This window comes from Periophthalmus magnuspinnatus, chromosome 18 (genome assembly GCF_009829125.3).
Source record: "Periophthalmus magnuspinnatus isolate fPerMag1 chromosome 18, fPerMag1.2.pri, whole genome shotgun sequence".
In the NCBI taxonomy this organism is placed as follows: Eukaryota; Metazoa; Chordata; class Actinopteri; order Gobiiformes; family Gobiidae; genus Periophthalmus; species Periophthalmus magnuspinnatus.
The window spans coordinates 23,105,943-23,131,319 of record NC_047143.1 but is presented as its reverse complement, the minus strand read 5'-3'; the positions used below and the strand labels follow the sequence as shown (position 1 = coordinate 23,131,319).

Here is a 25,377-nt window from a genome sequence, read left to right as displayed (position 1 = left end):
AGCCGAGAACACGCTCTGCCTTTGATATCTGCTCAGTACAAAGACTCAACTAAGTAATGGCCTCAGAAACAACAGTACGACTCTTAGCTCTCAGCGTTCTGCATTTACATGAAACAAGATTTTTTTTTTTTGTCTTTTGAACTTGTAAAAGAGTCTCCAAAGTGCCCACATGTGTTTGTGCGTGTGATGGGCGCTTAAACTAACCCCCGCTGTTTGTTCTCCCACAGATGCGTCAACATATGCACACTTCCTGTTCAACGCATTCGACACAGACCACAATGGATCTGTGAGTTTCGAGGTAAGTCGGTTTTAGATTGAAGAAAAGACTTTTGTGTGAATTTGAATGTGGGATTTAACCGCGGATCGCTGATTTCTGTAGAATTAATCAAATTTTCAATAATATGCTTGGGTCTTTTCATCAAAAACAGACCTGGAGTTGTGTTTTGTTTCATTCACACCTGTTTGAGTAGAGTTCAAAATGCTCCGTTCCACCTTGTGATGTCATGGAGTGGTATTTTTCAACTTAATAGCTACCTTTTGTCTTTTGGTCAGGAGAGATGGGCAATTCCAGAGATAAAATGATCCAAATGATTCTAGTGAAGGTGTATGGAGTTTAAAAACACAGTGGAGCACTTCCTGTATTACCACATGATGACATCACAAGGTGGAACAGAGTGTTGTTTACGGATGTGACTTTCGGAAACAAGTTGGCTCTTTTGAACGGTTTCTTAACATGAACAGTTGGATCCGAATCTCTTTTTTTTTTTTTTAAAGAACCAAATCTTTTTCTTTCCAATTTTTATGCATTTTACACTGATTAATACTGAACTGACACAAGAATCAGCAGAGAAGCAGAAAAGGCAACACGTTTGATATCATAGTAATGGTTAGTTTTGTAAATTATTATTATTTTAGCGCAAGATTTTATTTAGACTTTCATCATTCCAAAGGGTAAAGATTTCACTGTCAGTTTGAACCATTTTAAACACATCTGCGCCTTGGTTGTTTCTCTCTTTGATACTTTGTGGATAAAATGAGTTCTTCTGTCCTATCAATAAATAGTAAAAGAGCCAGTCTTTTGAGCGGCTCTTTGACGTGAACGGATCCAAAAGATTCGGATCCCACAAAGGAGCAGAAAATCCCGTCACTAGTGTTTTCTGTTTGGGAGACGAACTCTGCCTAAATACGCAGGGTTTGTGTGTTAAATGTGTGAATGAAACAAAACCGAACTCCAGGAAACAACATTAAAACATAGATCAGAAAATAGTTTCGCAGTGGCCCAAAGTTATTCCTCACTTACCTTCTGACCAGGGTGGAGTTTTTGCCGAGACAGACAATAAAATTATACAGCAGGCGGCGGACATGACCTCATATCTGCACTGGGACAGGACACTTTTTGCTCAAATATACGGGGAAAAAATTGGGTAGACGACCTTAAAGAGTGCGTGTTATTGAAAGATTTGACATCAAGTTTAAATCAAGCACTAAAAATGTATCGTTATCCTTCTGTTGGGATCATTTAACACAATCTAGATCTACGTTCATGAGTTGAAAATGTGTGTGTTACTTGTTGAGCGCGTTCTGAGACGCTGACGCAGACGGCCTGAACTTTTCTTTTGATTTTAAACTAAATATCTCTTCCACTGATGCCCTCGTAGATGTTTTGTATTCAGTCTGTGCACACATACGTCAAATCATGTACTTGATTACATTATTAGTTCTTTCTTTCGTGTCATTGTTCTCGATTTACTTCGTTTTAGTCGTTATTTCGTTCATACATAACTCATTAAATGCCAAAGGATGTGGTCTGTGTGTAGTATTTCTATGGTTTCATATGTTTACCCTGAAGTTTACCCCTAAATTTGAATATTTAGGGGTAAATTTATACCCATATTTTGCACAAATCTAAAATGACACATCAAACACATTTCTAATCTACCCTCTCCACCCCGAGGCGCTGTGATGCCAGTGTCTTATGTAATCCGTAACCCCAATCATTTTAATTTCTCTGCAAGCCCAGTCCAAATAAATCAGCGTGATAAATATTTATAAGGAGCGTATTTGCTTATTAGGACAGTAAAGCTGTCATTACTTTAATCCAAGACTCTCATCGTTACTGTGAAGTGTGCAGACTCCCTAGGGTCCTACAAAGATTACGAGTTGCCTAATCATTTGAATAATGAGGTATCAAGATTTATGATGTTTGAGCTAGGCCTGTTTTATCGTGGCTGTGAGTAATACCAGTGCAATACAGTTGATGTATGGAGAAAGCCCAAGTCTGTTAAAATATGTATAATTAAAGAGCGTATGACAGATTACAGTACACTTTTCATTAAGACATAGTTTCCATGATTGTAGTTAAGATTTTACTAATAATCATGCCTCATTTTCAACAATTTTGTTCACGTTTATCATTTTACTTCCTGGTTGGACATGGGCAGATGTGAAATACATAAAGATAATGGGCTCAACAGCCCAGTAACCTCACAGCTGCTGGGCGCTGTTGGACAGGAAGCATCACTACTTCCCGTCCAACTGTATCTCTATGAGGATTTTGCCAGTTCACACTAAAATGTATAAATAATTAAAGATCAGACAGTGGACGGGGAGCTGCAGGTGGATGACAACATGTTAAAAAAATACATCGCTAATGCTAATTTTGAGGTATGATAAATATGAAAACAACATCACAAACTCAAGTATTCTACACATTAAAAAAGGGGTAGTCTTTATTTTAATTCATTTGAACTTAAGAGGTTGTTTATGTTTTCTGATTTTATATCTGTGTAATCCCTCAGTCGTCCAGGTCTGATCCATGGCAAAAGAAAGATATACAATCTGTCAACTGGACAAAACGTTGTACGAATGAAGACATTTTACTGCTCATCCAAGCCTCTTCTTCAGTTCTGGTCAGATTAATCTGACGTGACGTGACACAGTGAGCTCATTTGCTGCTGTGCACAGAGCCTATTCCATAACTGTAACGTAGCGACACAATAATTATTATTTGACAAATACGTGATTACACCGTTAATTTTGTTGGTTTAAACAGCTGTAAAAATACTGTCCTTGAGCGTAAAATGTCTACATTTTTGAAGTGGAGGGATTCTGAATCAGAGCTCACTGCTACTTCCTGTATTTTTGTAAGTTTGTTTTTCTTTTCTTTTCTGTTATCTGGCGCTTTGTCCCTTCAGGATTTCGTCATGGGCCTCTCTATTCTTCTGAGGGGCACTGTGCAGGAGAAACTGAACTGGGCCTTCAACCTGTACGATATCAATAAAGACGGATACATCACTAAAGAGGTACAGTGTCTCTGAAGCTCAAATCAGCATGACTCCCTGGAAATAAAAAGTTAAAGCCATACTTAGGTACATTCTCCATGTAAATAGATGGCCACAGAAACAACATTTATGTGGGAATAAGCAGGAGGACACCTTTCTAATGCCAAATAAGAGTTTATTTTGTGGAGATATGAGCCTGATCAGAGTGAGGACAAGTGTTTTTATTAACACACCCATAATGAAAAAAACATGCTTTGGTATTAAGCTATTTTTTTTGGCAAAATGTTACATACTGGGGCTTTAAATGTATTCATTAGAACATTTATCTATTTTAGAGAAGTGAAGTTTGTTGGCAGTGGCACATTTTGAACAAAGGTGTGCAGACAGGTAACTGTTTAAGGGCTTCATTAAGGAACATTACTGACTTAAACCTGAGTCTGTCTTAATAAACGATTTATGCTTTAAGTTTTTCTTCTTGCTTTATTAAGACTTATTCAGGTGTATGTAGTGTATATAGTATAAAGTTATTATAAAATGTTACTGACATGATTTTTGTGAAACACTATTTGGGTCCAAAATCATTTCAAGGATTCTGAGAAAAAATATCAAATTCAGCTCAGCTTTTATGTAAATCTTTCCAGTCAAAAGGAAGGAAGGCAAGCAGTAAGTAAACAGATTATTGCTCTCTAAGGAGGAAATTGCAAAACTGTTTTTTTTAATTATTTAGGAACTACACTGATTACCATAAGCAACAGTAGCTCAGTTGGTAGAGTGTTTGTCCACTGATCCGAAGGTTGTTGTGTCCTTGGGCAAGACACTTAACCCTCCTTGCCCCCAGTGTCTGCGTACACTGATGTATGAACGTGTGTGTGAATGAATGAGCGGCTCCTCGATGTAAGGTTTTGCCTCGTGTGGCGTTGCAGGAGATGCTGGACATAATGAAGGCCATCTACGACATGATGGGCAAGTGCACGTACCCCGTCCTCAAAGAAGAGACGCCTCGCCAGCACGTAGAGGTTTTCTTTCAGGTAACTGTGGACCCCTACTCCCTTTTTATCCAAAACATGTAATCTGCTCCTAATCTTCAGTTTTGTACTTTCTCACAGAAGATGGATAAGAACAAAGATGGAGTGGTAACCATAGATGAATTTATTGACTGCTGCCAAAATGTGAGTAGTGAAACCCATTTAAAGAGCATTTGACGGGTTTTATGTGAATTTTGTCAGTTTAATCCAAGGCAACTGTGGCTTCAGAATAACTACAACACGATTGAGAAAAGTATCGAAAATCAGATACTAATTGATACCAAAACTAACTTTAAAACAAAATACTCTTTTGAGGAGGTATTGATAGTGTAAAAAAGTCATCAACAGGACAAAATTTGGGCTTTTTGGACAGTTACTTTGTGTTGAAAATTACGTTTTATTACTAAAAAGAAGCATGTTTTATCTTCACTGTAGGATTGTAATTGGTATCAAGTATTGATGTTTGTTGGTCTCAAAACTGAGTTTGAAATTTTAGACATTACAAGTGAAATTTTAGACATTACAAGTATAATTTTAATGAAACTTTAGACATTAGAAGTGACATTTTAGACATTACAAGTGCAAGGCTTTATTTATTTTTATGCAGTTACCTCTACATATGTCACATCTGCTGCCCATGTCCAACCAGGAAGTAAAGGATTAACTTGACCAAAATCAGGAAAAACTCTGAAATAAGTAAACTCACCTGTTCTAAAAAAGCTTTTGATTCTCATTCTGATCTCTTGTGTTTTCAGGATGAGAATATCATGCGATCGATGCACCTGTTTGAGAATGTTCTTTAACTTTTGGCTGAGTTTTGGAGGCCGTGGAGGATCAGGAGGACTTCATCTTCAGCTTGGCCCAGAGACAGACTTGGACTCAAACTGTGTACAGTGTGCTATGCAGACTTTTGACCATGAAAATACCATTAACGCTCATTACAGTGGGCCACAGGTAGGAGTAGGCAATACAAACGGGACCACTCTGGAGTTAAGGGCCAAACATGTGGCAGTGAAAAGAAGAGCCTAAACACACCCAACTGATAATGAAAAAACTACATCAGTGTCGTTGGTCTCTTGTGTGTTTGTCTTTGTTTGTTTCCAGCTTTACAGCGCGATTAAAGACTTCCATCTGCCTCTGCTTTAATTTACTACCAAGCTCTGGTGGCTATAGTACTTATAGTATAGTAAAGTTTTGATTACTCTTCTCTCTCAAAGCGCTAAAAGCTTTCCGTTGACAATTATTAATGATTGGAACATTAGTATTTCTTAGCACCGCTCATTTGAAAATTAAAGATTTAATTCAAAATATAAATCAGATGTTAAATAGATACTTAAACGTACTCATTTAGTAGTAGCGTCTGCAGATATGTTTACGCTAACTCGAGTCATTTCTTGGACTAGAACGCTGTACTTGACGAGTAATATTTTCTAAAGTAACTGTACTCTTACTCCACCTCTGCTTTTACATGAAATCACTGTGAATTTTTACTACATTCGAATCCTAAATACAAAAGCGTCTCCCTGTTGTACACGTTCCCGTCTGGTCTAAACTGGCTCTCAACTCCAGAGTACTCCTCACCTTTTCTCATTGTGGTCGGTGTTTTCTCTTAAAAGAATTTAGAAACCATTTTAAAATTGTATATACTATAGATAATAGATAAGAAATATATGAGAGAACGTTTCAACTTTGTCCTTGTTTACTTGCCAACCATGTCAAGACAATACAAAGATTGTATTGATGTCAAATCGGACCATAGCGTTGGTTTGTCTACAGAAGCACACACACATGTAACTTTGTGAGTATCATGTTGGACAACCATGTCTTTGTCAGAAGAAATGCTTTTAGTGTTTTTCAGTTCATTTTGTATGTCTGTGTATCTCTCCATTCCAGGTACACAACAAACCCAAATCCAAAAAAAGTGAGGTAGGTGTTTCAAATGTAAATACAATTCAAATGCTTTCAAATTTCTTCTGAAAACTGTATTTTGGGGTACGTTAACCTACTGGAAAGTCACCAAAGTACGCTGGGTTTGAGTTTTGGTGTGGAAAATGATTTAGCAATTCAAAAAATGTTCAGTTATTCTCATCGCAACAACACATCTCTAGTAACATAAACTGGATAAAAACAGTTCTGATCATACATTAGTCTTACTAGTGGAGCCCCAACAACCACCAACTGCACATTCACACATTCATAACAGCAATATGAGTGTCTGGACATTGAAGGATTTTTGAGATCTCCTTCCTTACATAGAGTTTGGGTAACACGCTTTTTGTATCGCTTAACACAATAGGTCCTTTTTCGCAGAGCTGTCCGACTTGTTCCAGTTGAAACTCAAAAAGTGTGCCACTCTTTCCGCACTGTTCAATCTGTATGAGGATTTAGCAGAGTCTTGCTAAAAATAAATCAATATTTAAATATCAGACAGCGGACAGTAAGTTACAGATGGATGATCACAGACGATATGTTAAGACCTTTACGACGACCGGAGGAAGCTTCTGTGTTTAGAAAAGTAGGTATTTGTGTGTCAAAGTGAATGCTATCCTAAGTTAAATCTCAAAATAGAACACAAAACAACTTTATAAAAATACATCTAATGACAAGTCGAGTGTTTTTCACTGCAAAAATCACTAATTCCTTTTCATTTCAGTTAGTATTAGCTTCAAGACACAAACACCTACTTTTCTAAACACAGAAGCTTCTTCTAGTGAAGTACACGCCCAGGCCAAAAAAAAAAAAGAATCTTTGGAATCTGCTGGAGAAGGTTTTGTGCAGCGTCAGGCTCGACCAGCATCAATGCAACATCTTGGTGAAAAATGAATGCAACACTGGATGGAAATAAATCTTGTGACATTTGCAGAAGCTTATCTTGGTGGCAACTTTTTTTTTTCGCCAGGCAGTGTGTTTCCATCGTAGTAAAAGGTCTTGACATGCCGTCTCTGATTATCCATCTGTAACTCGCTGTCCGCTGCCTAGTATTTAAATATTGAGGGTTTTTTTTTTAGCATGATTTGGTTAATTTCCAATACACAATGAATGGAGCGGGAAGTGCTGCTCTGCATTTTTTGAGAGAAACTAGTGAGGCAGCTCTGTGAAAAGAGTCTATTTAAATTTCACTTTGCAAATGATTTTCAACTTGTCTCCACCATCAAAATCAACATGCAACTTTTTTCATTCATATTCTGTATGTTTTTTCCAGCGTCTCCTCTCTTATTTGTACTTGGGTTTGTACCACATCAGTTGGTCTTAGTTTTTAGCTCTGGGGCAGTGTTGGTATTATTTATATGGTATTTCCTTCATTGTACAGAGGACTGTGAGTTGTACAGTATTAAACTAGAATTCACACCTTAAAGTGAATATCAGGTTTTGGATTGAAAGGTATATGGTTGTATGTTGGTATAAATAACGGTACCACTTTATAATGACTGCACATGAATTAGTTTTAATGAAGCGTGAACAAATACTGTATTTATAATGATTAAATAGTTTATTAAGAATGATTCAGGCTTAGTAATGACTTCATTAAACGATTAAGGTCAGGAGCATAGACTGTATATATAAATGGACATAGCTAACCTGCTAGCCGCCGCGTTACAAATAGGAAGTGGTCATGGGCGCACTTATGGCTCTTTACAAGAAGAGAAATTAAAGAAACACTTGTCATTTTGGTCTTAAATGTTCGTATTAACCCGCTTTATATGATCCTGGTGTTTTTATTTCATCATTTTGTCCGTAAATCAAGATATGAACATTAATGACAGACAAATCAGGTGTCTTCTTTCCCAGAGGTCAGTCCCGCTAGCGTTAGCAACAGGTTTGATTGACAGCGCCCACTCCCTGCTAAACCAGCGATGTGGGCGGGAAGGGGCGTTACTTTCAACTTAGGTTTCCATGGTCTTAGGGGCCCTCCTCCTATTAATTTATATTAGAGGGGGCCCCAAGTGAGACTTTTTACCCTGGGCCCCCAAATTTCTTGACGGCCCTGGTTAGAGTATTAACTAGTGACTAAGCCTGAATCATTCTTAATCTATTTGTTCATCATTAATTAAATCTTTGTTGAGACTAATTACGATGTAGTTATAATGAAGTGTTATCTAATAATGTAACTTAATGTATTATAGTCATGTTTCACACTTTGTTTCTCCGTCTCCCCCTGGGTCTATGGGCAGAAGTCCAGCAGCACTTTACCGGTTCCTGCTGTCTGCAATTAAACCATTGATTGACCTCAATGTGAGCAAACACAAGGCATGCTGGGTAAAAAGCCCCTCTTACGGACATCCCCTCGCTCATTGGACCAGATTGGATTACAGAGATCAAGGGGAGGGCACGTTGCAAATGCTTTATTTTGTTAGAAGAACATTTCATAATTAAATTACCTTATTATAGGAAGGCATTTGATAAGTACTCGGACGAATTTTACCATCAAATTTTCTACACCGGATTGTAGCTTGAAGATGCATGTTGACCCGATACGTGAAAGACATGGCAGAATTTTGCTAATTTATTATTTTTTTGATCATGTTATAAAATGTAATGTATCTATTTCCAAAAAGAGAAATATCAAATGTGTCTCGTCTTCATTATTGTGTGCATTATTATTTTTATTATTATTATTATTATTATTAAACTTGAATTTACATTTGGAAAAAGACAAAAAGTCATATGGACATATAACTTTAGCAGGTTTAAAGCAAAGCACTTGAATTATAATGGTAATTTAGACATAATTTATGCACAATTTAAATCTGTGTTGGAACCTTTATTGAAAAATTGTGCTTTACCGCCCTCTGCTGGATAGAACGTGTCACTTTCTGGATTAAATGGAACAAATTAAAGACTTAATTTTGTCTTGTGACACTAAACAACCCGCAAATCTTGATATATCACACATTTAAGCAGTGTTTGTGTGTTTTAAATGTATTCTTAGAACAACATTTAAAGTTAAAATATGTTACGTGCCTTTTACTATTGAAAAGAAAAAAATCTATCTGTATTTCCACCTGAGATTTAATTGCATACAAACCAATTTTGGGTCCAACACAAAAACTACATCAACTTAAGGCAATATTTTTAAACATAGGCACAATAAGTCAAAATGATACACTTTATCAGTACATTCTGAAGTACATTTTGCTATATAGATGAAACGTCATATGATGTACACGGAATATACAAATGACATCGGACCATTTCAAAACCAACACTGTTTTTAAATGAAATTAAATGAGCCACTTTAAACGCGTATGACTAGATACATAGATGTCCATTACAAACATTAATTCTTAAATCCTAGTATCAACAGGTGTTATTTATGCGTTGATGTCTGGCTTGAAAACTGAAAACTGAAAACCTCAAATAAACTTTACTCATTAAAACCAAGTGCGATATTTCAGACCATTAAAAAAAAAAGGAATTAAAATCTACAGGCTGCTTTGGTAAGATTGCACTTCCCATTAGTTAAAGTGTTTTTATGGCGTAGTTTTTGATATGGCACTGTAGCACCGACCTACTGAATCTGCTACACTTCAGACGCACTTACATAAAGCTATATTTAAATATAATCTGCAAAAGTAAAAAGTGTCATGGAATGTGTTTAAACAAAATAAATCCTATCAAAGTTTTTACATTTCCTCAAAGTTTCACCATGGAACTTTGCTGCCAAATGCTTACGTTTAATGCCGTACTGCGGAACGTTCCAGGCTATGCAAGTTACACTTCCCATCTTTAATAATACATAAAAATATTACATGGACATTTATGTTACAGCTGCTTTTATTGACTTGATAAAAGAACGTGTAGGTCTCAGGAATAAGTTTTGAATCAACAGTGGAGATCAGCGTTGTATTGCTTCGCCAAAATTCATAATAAATCTCACGTATTATTAAAAATCACAGGTAACTGATATGATATGTTTTCCTGTAATACTGAGTCCTGAAATAATAAACTACATAATAGAGTTAAAAGCGTGTCTTAAGAGGAAAGTGGTTTGTCTGTTGTAATATAAAGGCAGCTTAGGAATCTCATGGTCGTCTCCTTGTTTTAACCTAACCGTGTAAATAATATTGTTGGTCCCTCTGAAATGTAGGCACAAACTGAAGAGGAGTAAAGTACTGCCCCCTTGTGGCCACAGTATCGTCCATGGAGGTGCAGAGCTGGAGGTTAGGTGAGGAGTTGCCTGATTTCCCGGTGCACGAAGCAGAGGAAGTCCATGTAGGAGGCCCCACCGTGAACGCTTTTATCCTCCACCAGGAACTGACGGAAAAGGATCTCCGGTTTGTCCTTCTGCCTCACGATATGAAGCTGAAATGTGAGGAAGGAATTAAAGATATATTGTACAAAATTAACAAATGGGAGTAAATAGGTCGCTGGGTAATAACCGGAAGAAGAAGATCCCAGATATAAGCGGTCTAAATGAGAGAGGGTGGGGAGGGTGAGGCGCTCAGTCACACGGGAGGAGCTCAGAGTAGAGTTGCTGCTCCTCCACGTGAAGAGACCACATTTAAGCAGAAGAAAATGGATAGATGGAAGTAAATGGTTTCTGTTTAGATCAATAATGCTATTTACAATACAAAATATAAATTAAAGATCTAGGTATGTGTTAGTTCATTACAAAATATAACAAAAATAGCCTTGTGTTTTTACCTTTTGTTCGATTTGTACATTTTGGAAGCAGTCAAAATATAAATAAATAAACCATGATCTTATGGTTTATAAGGGGGTAATTATTCTCAAATCACTGGTTATAACACATCAAATTATCTCCTTTAGTGTGGTTAAAATAAGTCAAATCTACAGTTCAAATTTGCCACTTTCATCATCATCTGCCTCTCAAAACCTTTGCTGCAAATTGCTGCTATGTCGCTGTATCTCCACTAGAGGGCGCCAAACGCAAACCATTGAGTCACGTTAATATGACTTAATTACTTACTTTCATTGAATTGAATCTCTTCTCAAGCAGATCGCTGACAATAGACCGGATTTTCTTTGACAGAGGGTTGTCTAGCTCTGGCAAGGCAGCCTGAAAAAAAAAAAAAAACACTGATGAATAAAGAGACAATATAAAATCGTTATTATCTTCAGTGAAATTATTTTGAATTCTTACTATGTCGGGTTGAAGGTGAGCGAGGGACGGGAGGTTGAAAAGTCCCTGGATGAGGTCAGGTGAGCTTCCTTGTCCCAGCCACAAAAACATGGAGTGTCCATTTTCGAGCAGGAACAGGCCGGAGTCGGAGAGGCGTTCTTCAGAGCAGCGGACAGGAGCAGGGAGGACATCACTGCTGGGATCCATATTGTGCTGTCAATCAAACACAAAAGTCCAAATATGAGAAAAGGTATTGACAAAAATAAAGTACATACAATGGGTTTCAGGGTGAGGACAGCTTAAAATTTGCTTAAAAATATTAATAAATTATAGGGATATTTTGGATTGGAGCACTGTTAAGGGTACATGCTATAAGGGCCAGAGCAGGATCTATCTCCTGAGGAGACTCAGGTCTTTTGGAGTGAGAGGGCCACTCCTGAAGACCTTCTATGACTCTGTGGTGGCATCAGCCATCCTGTACGGTGTAGTCTGCTGGAGCAGCAGCATCACAGAGAGGGAGAGGAAGAAGCTGGACAAGGTCATCAAGAAGTCCAGCTCCGTCCTGGGCTGTCCTCTGGACTCAGTGCAGGAGGTGGGGGACAGGAGGGTCCTGGCTAAGGTCTTTTCTATGCTGGGCCATGAGTCTCACCCCCTGCAGGACGCTCTGTCTGCCCTGGAGAGCAGCTTCAGTGACTGATTCACCCTCGCTGTGTGAAGGAGGTTTCAGGTCTTTCCTTCCTGCTGCTGTCAGACTGTACAATGAACACTGTTAACACTGAACATGTGTCATTCATTCACCCATGTGCGATACTCAAGTCTCTTTACAGAGAGGTTATATTAGAGTCTATTTTTAGTTTATTTTTAAGTATATTTTTTAAATTATTTTAAACTATTTATCTATTATCTTGTTTTATTGCATGTACCATTTTCCTTCTGTTCTTTAACTGTGCGGTGCAATACTGGAATTTCCCCACTGTGGGACTAATAAAGGCAGATCTTATCTTATCTTATCTTATAAAAAGTGTTAAATCAAAATATATACACACTATAAACTGTATAAAGAATTGGACTAAGTGAGTGTGACGTCGAGTCGATGGAGCAGGGAGCATGCTCCATCTCTATTTGGAACATGACGGCTAGCAGGTTAGCTATGTCCATTTATATATACAGACTATGATATGATTCCATCGACCTATACCTGAAATGATTGCATGAATGTAATCTATAGAGTTCATAAGTGTGCGTTTGTTACCAGTGGAATGAGACGTGGATACAGCAGCAGCTGAGTCTCCTCCACCCCCATGGCCAGGAGGGACAGCCTCTGATGGGCCCTGTCATCTGTGGGAAGCTCTGTGCTCCCGACCAGCGGAGACGATTTCATCAGACTGTTCATGTAGACCGGGAACACCTTCATGGTATCAGGCAGGATCAACTACAAAAGGACAAAATATATACGCACACATGTATAAAGAGGGTTTACACATGTTTTACAACGTCCCTGAAATTCTGTATAATTAAAGGTTCACTATGTAACTTTTATGGTTAAGGTTGTGCCACCTGCTTGTCTGAATGGAGATGTCATTGCTTTACCTGGAATGTTAAAACATGAGTAGTACTGCTTCACACTTTAGCAAACAAAGCTTCATTTTGGTTCTGACGTTTCAATCATATGCTGTTCCAACAGACGGCCAACAGAGAGCGCTATTCAAAACAGTGAAGCGTTTCAAAGTGGTTTGATTCACGGTGTTTCAAACTCTCGAACACTACATTAAACATGTGTATTAAACATGTAAATCTCCATGGAGACAAGCAGGTAACACAACAATGGCAAGTTAGAGAGGTGAACAGAAAGAATTCATGTTTTTCAAGCAGTAAAAACACACGCAATTCCTGCCAAAGCAATAACCTCTCCATGCCACCAGAAAAGCTCCATAGTGTACCTTTAATGTGTCCGTTATGAATAGCAGGTGCTGTTGACGACTTACCTGGCTCGCTGCAGAGGGACTAGCGCAGTTCTTCCTGTAGCATGCCAACATGTGCGCCGTTTGGTTGACAAGGATCTCCCTCACGTTCTTTATGGGCTGGTTCAAAATGGCACGATAAGCTGCGCAGACGAGAAGAGAAGTTAGATAAAGCACCTGGGAGGGTTTAGGCGCGAGATCAGAGAGGGGCAGATTGGTGTTTCAAGTATTTTTAGGGAGTTGCAATGAATTATGAGAGAAATGTGACTAGAAAAAATTGTATGTACAGATTGAAGAAAAGCAGGACCAAAGCAAAGGGCCAACGAACGGGTGAGTAATACAAATGTACAGATAACAGACGCTATGTTTAATGTAAACCAGGTGCGGCTCATTTCCACAAGTCATTCTGTTCTACTTGGGCCAGTCAGACGGCACTAGAACAGTGTCAAGTGATGGATACAGTAGGAAGGTCAAAGGGCATCACAATGTTACTGTGTAGTAGTTAAAGGTAGTTTATAGTATGCAGAATTGACTCTTGTGAACTTTAAACCATGTTATAATCCTGTCACCTCCTCTAAAACATACCTGGAGTTTGTTTTGGCTCATTCACACATGTTTGAGTAACACTTTATTATTAGTCTGTTTACATCTCCAAAGCTCAAAATGCTCTGGTCCACCTTGTGATGTCATGTAGTAGTTGTCAAATTAACAGCTACCATCTACCGTCATCTTAACTTTAGTTCAATGGAGATTCGCAGTTGAGTTTAAAAACATAGTGGAGCACTTCCTGTATTACCACATGATGACATCACAAGGTGGAACAGACTGTTTTCTGTTTTGAGGGAAGAACTCAGCCAAAATCTGCAGGGTTTGTGTGTTAAACATGTGTGAATAAAACAAAACACAACTCTATGTTTGTGATGAGAAACATAGATGAGAAAACAGTGTATTATGGGCCCTTTGAACTGTTCGCCTGTTAATGTGACTTGAGTAGTTTTTCAGAACTAACATTTCCATTTTAAGTTAACTTGATATTAGCAATGGGATGAGACACATTCCCACAAGACACAAGACAAGAGCCAGAGAAGATTTTTAAAACTTGTCCATTTCAGGCCTTGCCATTTTTTATTCATTCCAGTTACTAATTTGCTGTCGTTGTAGCACAGATTTTTTGAAGCATGATTTCTTTTATGGTCCAGGCCAAATGTAAACACATGGAAAAAATCTCACAAGATAATTTTCCACATGTGCACACAATCTTGTTCCATTCCTTGATATTACTGGACCATGTGTGTTTCAAGCTATTTTAATACAAGCTAAAGAGTTTGTTTATTCTGAAATATTTTCACGCTTAAAGGGCCCATATGGCACTATTTTCTGATCTGTTATAATGTTGTTTCTTCGTCACGAACATACCATATTTAGGCTGAGTTCTTCTCTCAAACACAAAACACTCTACACCTTCATTAGAATAATTTGGATGATTTAAGCCCTGGAATTGCTGATGTCTACTAAACAAAAGGTATAAAGTAGCTGTTAGTTTCAAAATTACTGCTTCATTTTGAACATTTTGAGCTTTGGAGATGTAGACAGACTAATAATAAAGTGTTACTCAAACATGTGAATGAAACAAAACACAACTGCAGGTCTGTTTTGAGGAGGTAACAACATTAAAATATGGCTTAAAGCTCACATTAATCAATTTTGTGTAATATAGGACCTTTAATTTTATATTTATTATTATTTTTTATTTTTATTTTTTATATTATACACCGATTCAAGACGACCACTGCCTTAACTGCCTGTGGGTTCATTTTGTCTTTTGTAATACATTGGCACTTGCTCACGACTTACCATATGTAAAGTCTTGTGTATAAATGTGAATTACTGTAAATTCAAAGGCCATTACCTGATTTCGCAAAGAAATTGATGAGTGAATCTGTCTCGCAACTTTTGTACAAGTCTGATAACTGAGAGCTGCAGTTCAGGCTGAGGTTGTGAATGCGCAGTCTTCTGTGTCCACTCAGGGTTGTGTAGAGCAAGGCACACTGCGGCACAACACGTAAAATAAGTCTACAAATCTTTAAAAATATGTCTTTTTCCAGATTAAAATAAAAAATACCTGGATTAGCGCTCCTGTGTCTTCACCCAGAGAATCGTCATGCTTGAATTCGACGGTAATTGCTTTGTCACAGTCTACGGCAGCCATCTCTACATCTGTGGTGTTGTTCATGTGGATAGCCCCAAAGAAGTCTGTCGCTCTGAAGCCTAAAACACACAATAAACAAATGTTAGAAATACAGTTGACCAAGGACATTTAGAAATAATATGGCAAAATGTATTCGCAATTTACCTGTGCTGGTCCGAACTCTCATTACAGCATCAAATCCGATGGGTTTCTGTACGTCTTTCCTCAGGTCTCGAAGAAAGTGCTCCCCATCTGTCTCCACCTGTTAAATAGATGTAGTTTAAGTCAATACCGTTCCTGACCACCAGATGTCACCACTACTGAATTACAGTCCATTAGATTTTTGAATACACATGATTATACTAAAAACTGTCTTTCTGTAGCTCTCTATGTTACATTTTTTAAAATATATTTTTAATGGCATTCTTGATTGTCACTAAATGTCAAGTTATCATTGACAGTCATAAAAATATAATTATACAGTACGAATGATATAATTATAGAAATACATGACAACTTAACAAATCTATTTAGTTATTAGTCATTGAACTACTATATTACCAGTGGTGGAAGGTGATGAAATAAAAGTAGTAAAGTATTGTAGTAATTGTAAAAATTTAGATATCTGTACTTTACTTAAGTGCAGTTTTTTTATTTTTACTTCACTACATTTAAAAGCAGGTATCTGTACTTTCTACTCCACTACATTTTTTTACTGGACTGAAAAGTAAAAGTATTTTTTATCATTGTCTGAGACCTGCTGAAAAGGCTGAGAGGTTTAATTATTTATTTGAGCCAACAAAAATATGCAGATAAAAACAGCCAGAAAAATGATCAGTTGAGTTGTTTCTGTTGAACAAAATTCAGCACAAATCTCAAAATATGCATGAAATATTTTTGGTTTTTACCCTTTAAACTGGTACATATTTTACATAAGTAGATTTTTAAAGATTTTATCTTTTTAAGTCTGTGCATGCCCTTATTTGTATTTGTATTTATTCAGTGTGTTTATGCTGCACTTTTTCACCGAAGCAAGTTCCTAGTTTGTGAACTGTGTTCACAGACTATGGCAATAAAAGTCTTCTGATTCTGATTCTGATTTTTCATGTGACACTTTTAATTGAGTAATTTCTACCCTGGTATCTGTAAAAATTGAGTACTTCTTCCACCACTGTACAGTACAGTTCTATGGATTAACCACTAGGTCCATAAAGCCTCTGAATATAAATCATCATCATTTCTATAGCAGCATCTGTTGTGTTCTAGTGATTGTCACTTCAGAATATATTTTGTCTATGTTTAGCAAAAGCCCATACAGTTCAGTTCTGCCTTTCCAGCTTTGCGTCTCACTGCAGCACTTTCCCATGCTATCAGCCATTAGCCCGACTCCTATGGGACATTTCTGAATTAGACAGTTGGTTTTGTGCCAGGCTCTTTTTTGCTTATTTAAAATAGCAATTCAATTCCCTGGCACCAGTGCACTTCTTGTAAACATTTCCAGCGACTTAAAGGAGGCCCCTACACAATGCGTGTCAACTATACTGCACCTGGAAGTTGTTGTACTTGTAGACAGAGCCGCCGGTGTGAGAGGGAACGCTGGCCATAGTTGTCAGGTCCACGTATTGACTGGGGAAGAGGAAGAGGTCCACGCTGCAGCCGTTAGCCACACAGTCTTTAGCTAGCTGCTCGTAGACACTCTTCTGTGGTTGGAACAGGGTCTAGAGAAAAAAAATCAACTTAGTATTAGCCATTTCAAGTCCTAATGTCTCTTGTAAATATCAGAGTAGTGTATTAATGGCTCAATAGAAAACGTCTGCTCACTTTTTCTTTGTCTGTACCGATGAGTTTTTTGTCATCCCTGTTTTTCAGTTTGCCAGGAGCTTCGGCTGTGGGCATGGCCGACTGGAAGATGAACAGCTTGCCACTGCATTCAGCTGCCTAAAAACGCAAGAAAATGGTTCGTTTTAGTCTATACATAATATCTTTAGCAACATTTATTACCTTATAGTATATTCACACTTTTACGGAAGCAACTTGGACATATCATCCATTGGTATTCATAATTATTGAGAAAAAAATGATAAATTTGATCAATCACAAATGTTTAAATATTTCACAATGTATGTATGGAATATCTTGTAATAGCGAAACTACCAATGAAATTACCTGAACAAATGAATAACATTACAAGAGAAAGACACGGACATGAACAATATTATAGTGCCTATAAGTTTGAATAAATCACTTATTTTTTCTGGTTGTGGGTCTACATGATTGTGTGTCATATCGGCCTTAATGTTTCTAATTTGAGAATACACTCACCCTAGCTAGCTCAATGTATCTAAAAGCTAACAGTCACTTTTATTAAAAATTAGAAAACATAAAAAAAAAATAAAAAAAACTATTAAACATTCAAATTAAAATAAAGTCTATCCAGTTATTTTTATATGTAGAATACTTCAGTCTGTGGTGCTGTGGTGTCAAAATTATCATTAGCGTTAGCATTGAGACACAAACATGTCCCTTTCTAAACATAGATGTGTCCTCCGGTGAAGTATTTGTTTTATTTGTGCCGTTTTTAACATGTCAGTGACATCCACCTGCAGCTCTCTGTCCACTGGCTCATCTTTAAATATTTATTCATTTTTAGTGTCACTCTGCAAAAACCTCAGAGATAAAATATGGACAGGAAGTAGTGACACTAACAGTAAGGTTAGCGGGTCACCCTTAGATCTGGACAGCGGGTTCTAACGTCCACAGATATTGCTAACCTTAAGTGCCTCCAGTCCAGCCTGAATCACGGGGGCAAAGACCGTCTCACTCTCATTTGAGTTGGCAAACATGTCTGGGATCTGATCCAGAAGGCTGTCAGAGAGGACATAGATTCATTAATGTTGTTTTCTCTTAAAAGCAGCGCCACACTTTACTTTTAAGTATTATAAATGTGTATAACGTACTTGTAGATAACAGCTTTGGAGTCCTGGTAGTTCACGAGGAACCCATCGAGCAGAGGCACAAACATCTCTGCGATGTCAGAGACCACCATCATCTGCGGCTGGGCCAGTGCACTCTTCACATTGTAAAAATGGAGGACTTTGTTGTAAGTGACAAAGCCCACCTTTATCACAGAGCTCTCACTGCCCTCCTCTCTGCGGACAGACACAAGACAATGTTTTAAAGGAACTATATTACACTGTTGTCTGATCTATGTTGTAATGTTGTTTCCTCATCACAAACAGACCTGGAGTTGTGTTTTGTTTCATTTACACATGTTTAACACACAAACCCTGCATATTTAAGCAGAGATCTTCTATTAAACAGAAAACACTTTGTTCCACCTTGTGAAGTCATGTGGTAATACAGGAAGTGCTCCACCGTGTTTTCAAACTCCATACAACTTCACTAGAATCATTTGGATCACTTCAGCCCTGGAATTGCCAAATCTCTACTGAACTAAATCAAAACATCCAATACATGACATCACAAGGTGAAACAGAGCATTCTGAGCTTTGGAGATATAGACAGACTAATAATATAGGGTTACTCAAACATGTGTGAATGAAACAAAACACAACTCCAGGTATGTTTTTCAGGAGGTAACAGCATTATAACATGACTCACAAGAATCAGTTTTGCATGATATAAAACCTTTAACAATAACTTGTTTACCACTGTTTGCCACATAATGTTAACCTATTGTTAGTTGTAAACCTATCTAGAGGTGTGTCGTCTTTTTTTGTTTTGTTTAGTTTTTTATGGTAAAAAAATACTATCAACTTCTTTTCCTCAATGGTAAACAATACCATTATGAACCAGAATTACAGTACAAAATGATCTGGACTACTGACCTACTGATCTTAAAACCACAATAACAAATGCTCTATTTACAATAATATAATGGTGAAAACACAATAAGATCTTTCGTGTACTTACTTCGGTAGTTTCTCGAGCAGTGTCTTCAGCTCATTACAGATCATCTTGACCAGTCCACTCTTAACGTTGTTATAGGAGACATCTATCATGAAGATGAAGGCTGGAGGATTTGGCGGCTTGTTGTTCTGTTGACAAAACATTGGGTCAAATTAAACTTTAACCATAATCAGTAACTTGTACGGAGGGAGTCTGCCATATGCTTGTCTGCTTTGTCTGAAATATTCCACAGTATGGCATTAAACTTATCTATCTATGCACCTTGGTATTACACTTTACATAAAACCTATGCAGTGTTTGATGCTCCAAACATAATTTTGTGTTTTTTCTGTGACAATAAACATCTTGAATCTTAGTAAATGGTCACTATTTACGTACAAAGAGGAAGGGGGAGAGATCGGTTAAGCGTCTCGCCCAAGGAAGGAAACAACAACAGCAGCATTCATCAGTGGGAGCAGGAATCGCACTGCCAACCTGTGTGTCAGTGTATGTGACCACTCTACAATGATGTTTATATTTTACTAACCAATGGACAATCACTCTATTAGCTAAACTATTGTCGCCCTAGATCTCTTGTAGTACTCTCAACATAGATCTGACCTGTAACGTGGCGTAGTTAGTGGCCTCACCTGCTTCTTTCCATGGACATGTTTAATGATATACTGTGTAACATTGCAAATAAAGTAATCGCCATGGACACAAGTAGCAGACGATCCACCAGAAAAGTTACATAAAGCATCTTGAATGTCATCCTAATACTGCAGAAGTTCACTAACAGACAACACTGTTCAATTTGGGCTGCATGTCTTGACACTGTTATGTTTCCAGAGTTACAGCCTCTGACGAGAATCTTACCTCTGAGGCTTTTAATAGGCTGGCCTAGAAAGACTGTTTATAGTACCCATTTACAGTTAACTTCTACCTATCACTGGACTGAAGCGTATTCTTAGCAGCCAGAGCTTCCATAGAGACATAACACTCCCAATAATATCACAATCTGTCATTTGTTTTATGGGCCTACAGCACATATTTCACCTATAGGCCGGGGTTGTTAAAATACTAAAAGGTTGTTCTGATACTGAGGAAAAGGCTTAATACCAATTTTACACCATAATAATAAACGACTTTTATTTGGGTAAAAAAATGAATAGTAGTTTCATCAGTATTACCATGTGTTCTAGTGTGCCAGTTCTGATACAGAGCTAAAGACTAGGCCTGTCACAATAATTACTATATCAGCTTTATTCAGTATATGTTAGATGGAGCAATATATTTGGGGGGGTCACTATTTTATCATGTGTACTTTTTCTTTGCACAACTGGGACATTTTTAGTTATTTTTTGGCAATACTGTAAGATTTGAGCTGTAGAAGTTTGAATAAATAACTTGTATGACTCATGACAGACGCAAACTAAATAAGTGTTTCATTCTGCTGTTTATTTATTGCAGCTCATAACTTTCTAATAATATTGTACATTTAAAATTGTTTTTGTGGTTTAAATCTGCTCTGGGGTTATTGTGTCAGTGGCATAAATTAGTTTCAATAGTGACAGGCCTAAGCAAGACCATAAACTAGTTGTGTTTAATGACATTTTAATATTGACAAAATGAGTATCTAATATATTAATTATTATCTTATTATTATCTTACAGTCTTAGTTTAAATGCCAAATGACCCTTTCTGCTAATCCTAGTCCGCTGCACAATGAAAAAGTTATGCTGCACAATGAAAAAAGATATAGTACAAAATAAGTAAATATTCAAAACATTAAAAATATTACCTTGCAGTAGTCTAGGGTAGCTTCAAACTCATATGATCCAAGTGACAACTCGGGCCTCTCGTAGAAGTCCACCCTTCGCCCCATGTGGTCCAGATGTTGGAAATAAAACACTGGCACTGTGTAGTAAGACATGCATTAATACTAATAGTTAATGCTTTTGAATCTAAGTTATATATAATTCTGTACCTTCATTAACACAGTTGCAGAATGCACACTGGAAGCGACGACCGCCTTCAGTAAAATGCATAAACGGGCAAATGTAGGCCTTGCATCTGTTACAGCGAATGGGTCCAGTCTCGCCATGGTTCACAACATACAGAGGAGTCTGTAAATAAACAAGAGGCTGGTTAAAATAAGCAGTAATATCGAAAATGAACTGTTACATAACTTAACACAAAAAATGTATTAAGCTCATTCAGTAGTCAGCACACATTAATCTCATAAAAAGTAAAGACAGAAAAGACGCATTGGGTCAAATCTCAGTTGCTGAGTAAACAGATTTGGTATTAGCTAATTAAACTAAAGCTAGATAAATACAAGGAACATTGCCCAAAAAGGCTTATGGGGCCTGAAGGAGGTGGAGTGGTCTGAGGATAATTCTTAAACCTGAAAACAAACTTAAATTTTATACAAACTATATATTTTAAAGTCAGCATTTTCAAACTGATTTGCCTGAGCACTAAAGACTCATCAAGAACAAGATTTTGGATTCCTTACAATTGATAAAAGAACCACAAAGAAAATGTCTAACTCATTTTTCAAAGGCAGATTTCCATTCCAGATACGCGTTAGTCTATTTTTAACTTGCATAAACTTTCAAATTGTGTATTACTAAACTCTTTTCTTCTTTTATCAGATGCTCGTTTATTTCTGTTGGTGAAGACTTACCTCATTCTTTGGCAAACGAGCCAATGGTTTAATGATGGATGCCAGAGGGACTTGGCACTGTTTGGCCAGGTCAGCGGTGCAGGGCAGGGAGTAAGTAGTGCATCGCATAAATCTGGGGCTGGCATTGCCTAAGATTACAAAGAAATATGTTCTGAGTTCACTAGGTTACATGAGTAATATTGAAAAACTGTTTATATTTAATTGATAATACTGGATTACCTTGGTCTTGCACTGTGAACTGTGTTGTTACCAGAGGTGGCACTTGTCCTCTCAGGTTTGTGGCGTAGATCTGCCCTCCTCGTCGCACTTGGTCATCTTCAATCACCTGAGTCTACACGAGGTAAGAAAGTATAAATAAAGTATAACATAAGAACATTATTACATATTACTTATTCATATATGTATTTCTGTATGTTTGAATTATACCCACTGGACTAGGGATAGAGTCTGGATCCAGTTTCTTTTGAGGTGGTCCAGCCAGTTGAGATGGTCCTGATGGGAAGCCACCAGGCATTCCAGGCTGAGGTCCTGCCATGGGACCGCCAAATTGACCTATCAGAAATACATCAAGAGTGAACAAACTACTGTATTTTATGTCATTAGTACAAATAGTACTGCTGGTGGCTAGCTAATGAGCTAAGTGGAGTTACCTGGTTGCTGTGGAAATCCCTGTGGGCCAGGACCTGCCTGCTGAAAGCCTCCAACACCAGGAGGAGGTGATCCAGGAAAAGGTCCCCCCATGCCTCCCATCGGTGGACCAGCCATAGGGGGGGCACCCATTGGATTAGCACCCATAGGAGAACCAGCCATAGGGGGTGCACCCATTGGAGGCGCACCCATAGGAGAACCAGCCATAGGAGGTGGTGACAGTGGGCTGCCAGCCATAGGAGGAGCTGTCATAGGCATGTTTGCAGGAGGGAACTGAGTGGAAGACATCTGAGGGGACATGGGTGGGGACTGGGGGCCTGGGTGCATCTGAGGCTGACCCATCGCTGGAGCAGGTCTCTGATGGTGCTGCTGGGCTACAGAGTTCACTGGAGCTTGAGGTCCTGGTGCTGAACAAAACACAAATCTGTTACATTAAGAACTGATTAGAAGAAAACCTAGAATATTTATGAAGCAGCTTAGGTAGGTAGTGTATATAGGAGTTATGATTACCATAGTTTCCTATGCTCATAGCACCCATCTGGTTGGTGATCTGTTGTGTCGTAGGTGGGGACTGAGGTGACATGCTGTTGTATGAGGACTGTGGAGGCTGTCCATAAGCAGCTGAGGCAGCGGGGGGAGCAGGGTACCTAAAGGTAAGGGGGGAAAAAACGTGTAATCATAAATGGTGCATGACATTTACTAGACATTTTTGCCTTTTGACTGTTCCCTCTTTAGGGGTCACCGGAGCAAACCAAATGCCATCATCTGACCCCATCTGACCCTATCCTTTGCATGCTTTTCTCTCATAGCTAACTTCACGTTTTCTTTTACTGTTTACATAATTATTCTCTTTGGTTTTCCTCTAGACCTTCTCGCAATGTACACTTGATCCATTTGTCCATTCTCGGTACATATACCCAAACCATCTCAGTCTCACCAAAACATCAAACATAAACTATCCCTCTGATGTCCCTCCTTGTCACTACCAAACATAGATTTGAGATAGGATTCATTTGGGTTAAGAGAAGTCTTTACCTGTGTCCACCATTCTGCTGCACATTCTGACTGTACTGAGATGACACTGGAGTTGGGGGCATTCCCGCAGGTGGAGATTTCATCATACTTGCTGTAAGTCATGTCAATAAGATGCAATAAGCACATTTTACAGTATTCCATTTCATACATTTTTAACAAGAGCAGTTTACCTGTTGGCGGGGCATTAAAGGGCTGTGTTGGTCCCCCATAATGCCCATAGTGAGGCTGTGTCGCCCCGGGAGGTCCATACCCCGCCTGGTAACCCCCCATTCCGGGCTGGGCCTGAGAGTACGGGGGTGCTGCCACATAGCCCTGTTGACTCATCTTGATTTGATGTTTTTTTTTGCGTTTACTCTTTCCTCATGCCAAGAAGAAACACTGCAACGAGAAGGTAATATGTCAGACTTGCTTAATTTGCTATGTTACAATAATGAAGAAGGACGCCCGTTTAACACAACAGAAAAACCGTTCAAAACACAACACAGCACATTTGACCCTACCCAATCATTAACACTCGTGTAACAAGGACCTTTGACTCTACTTATTGGGAGATAAAGCAACAATTATCTTTATACAGCTACTTTAAAGACAGCCTAAGCAATTTGACTTCACAACTATTATGCATATTGACATTTTACGTTTGGCGTAAGTAGTTTTTAACATCTAGTTTTGTTTAACAGTGACAGGGATGGATCCTTGCACTGACCATGTAATCACAAAGCACATTTAAAGGATAACACTTCCTGGTGTGGTAAAAATGCAGAATAACTCTTCAGTTTTCATAACATATGTCAAATAATCTGATGTGTTATAACTAAAATGGTACAATAATGTCAGATTCTTGTGGGTAAAACAGTGCTAACATATGAAATCATGCAGTATAACAGTGTAGTAATAGTGATTGCAATTACTAGATGGAATTGCCACGTCAAATACCGTTATGATGGCCACAAATCTGAGCATCAGAGCCTTTACAAACCTTTAACATCACTTACAGGAAAAAACAAGCCATTTAAATCCCTGTTTGCGCTACTAGAAGTGGATACAGTCCAGATGACTGTCCAGAGTCTGTGTTTTTATTGCATGATCGATAAAGAAACCAAACTTTTCACCGTCACTGGCTGTTATGTCTTATGTTCCTCGTATCCTAGCCTAACGTGCGCACACAAGCTGAATGAAACGCTACACAAAACGCGTTTAAAGTGTGTAGAAACAGAGAGGTGCTGTTATTTACCTGGTTATCTGGGTAAGAGTCCTCGTATGTCTACCGCTCACTAGGAAAGCAGAGTGCCACGTCAAAACTCCACCAAAGCGCCGGTCTGTGCGCTGCTTACGCGACCAACGTCCACCTGCGTCAACGTCTAAACACAACCAGCGAATCCGGTCTCGCACTTTCAACTTAAAATATTTACGTCGATTAAACGTTTCTTTTCTCGTGAAACGTACAGTTGAGGGAAATATCTGTAGCTATTATAAAATATAAAACAAGTCTTATATATTTCTGCCTTAAGTACCCGTTAATAGCGAGCTTTCATTTAAATCCCCATCTTTTAATTT

The 25,377-nt window shown here is 38.2% G+C and overlaps 2 protein-coding genes across 3 annotated transcripts in view; one reads left to right on the top strand and one right to left on the bottom strand.

Annotated features, from left to right (window-relative positions):
- kcnip4a (potassium voltage-gated channel interacting protein 4a) overlaps positions 1-8,878 on the top strand; it is an 87,433-nt gene extending 78,555 nt beyond the window's left edge. For both annotated transcript variants that reach the window (XM_033983987.2, XM_055228974.1), the window contains exons 4-9: positions 228-298; positions 3,195-3,302; positions 4,205-4,309; positions 4,388-4,450; positions 5,062-6,232; positions 8,479-8,878. In XM_033983987.2, the coding sequence (XP_033839878.1) occupies positions 228-298; positions 3,195-3,302; positions 4,205-4,309; positions 4,388-4,450; positions 5,062-5,109 (395 nt within the window). In that variant the 3' untranslated portion in view covers positions 5,110-6,232; positions 8,479-8,878. The remainder of the gene's footprint in view (positions 1-227; positions 299-3,194; positions 3,303-4,204; positions 4,310-4,387; positions 4,451-5,061; positions 6,233-8,478) is intronic.
- Positions 8,879-9,298: 420 nt separating this feature from the next.
- On the bottom strand, positions 9,299-25,176 carry sec24d (SEC24 homolog D, COPII coat complex component). Its single transcript, XM_033983477.2, has 23 exons — positions 25,055-25,176; positions 23,991-24,198; positions 23,821-23,911; positions 23,296-23,432; positions 22,788-23,192; positions 22,568-22,689; positions 22,357-22,468; positions 22,138-22,265; positions 21,436-21,574; positions 21,250-21,365; positions 19,473-19,597; positions 18,497-18,688; positions 18,311-18,404; positions 17,361-17,477; positions 17,087-17,257; positions 15,705-15,801; positions 15,474-15,619; positions 15,261-15,399; positions 13,376-13,494; positions 12,643-12,822; positions 11,412-11,603; positions 11,238-11,327; positions 9,299-10,609 (listed from the first exon to the last, which is right to left on the bottom strand). The coding sequence occupies exons 2-23, from the start codon at positions 24,142-24,144 to the stop codon at positions 10,469-10,471; spliced, it is 3,207 nt and encodes a 1,068-aa protein (XP_033839368.1). The 5' UTR covers positions 24,145-24,198; positions 25,055-25,176; the 3' UTR covers positions 9,299-10,468.
- Positions 25,177-25,377: the final 201 nt, after the last annotated feature.

Coding starts and splice junctions, on each gene's coding strand:
- sec24d (XM_033983477.2), bottom strand. CDS start 24,144: ATGAGTCAACAGGGCTATGTGGCAGCACCCCCGTACTCTCAGGCCCAG. Junction 15,620..15,704: donor GAGAGTTCGGACCAGCACAG/GTAAATTGCGAA, acceptor TGTGTGTTTTAG/GCTTCAGAGCGACAGACTTC. Junction 11,604..12,642: donor ATCCACGTCTCATTCCACTG/GTAACAAACGCA, acceptor TTTGATTGACAG/CACAATATGGATCCCAGCAG.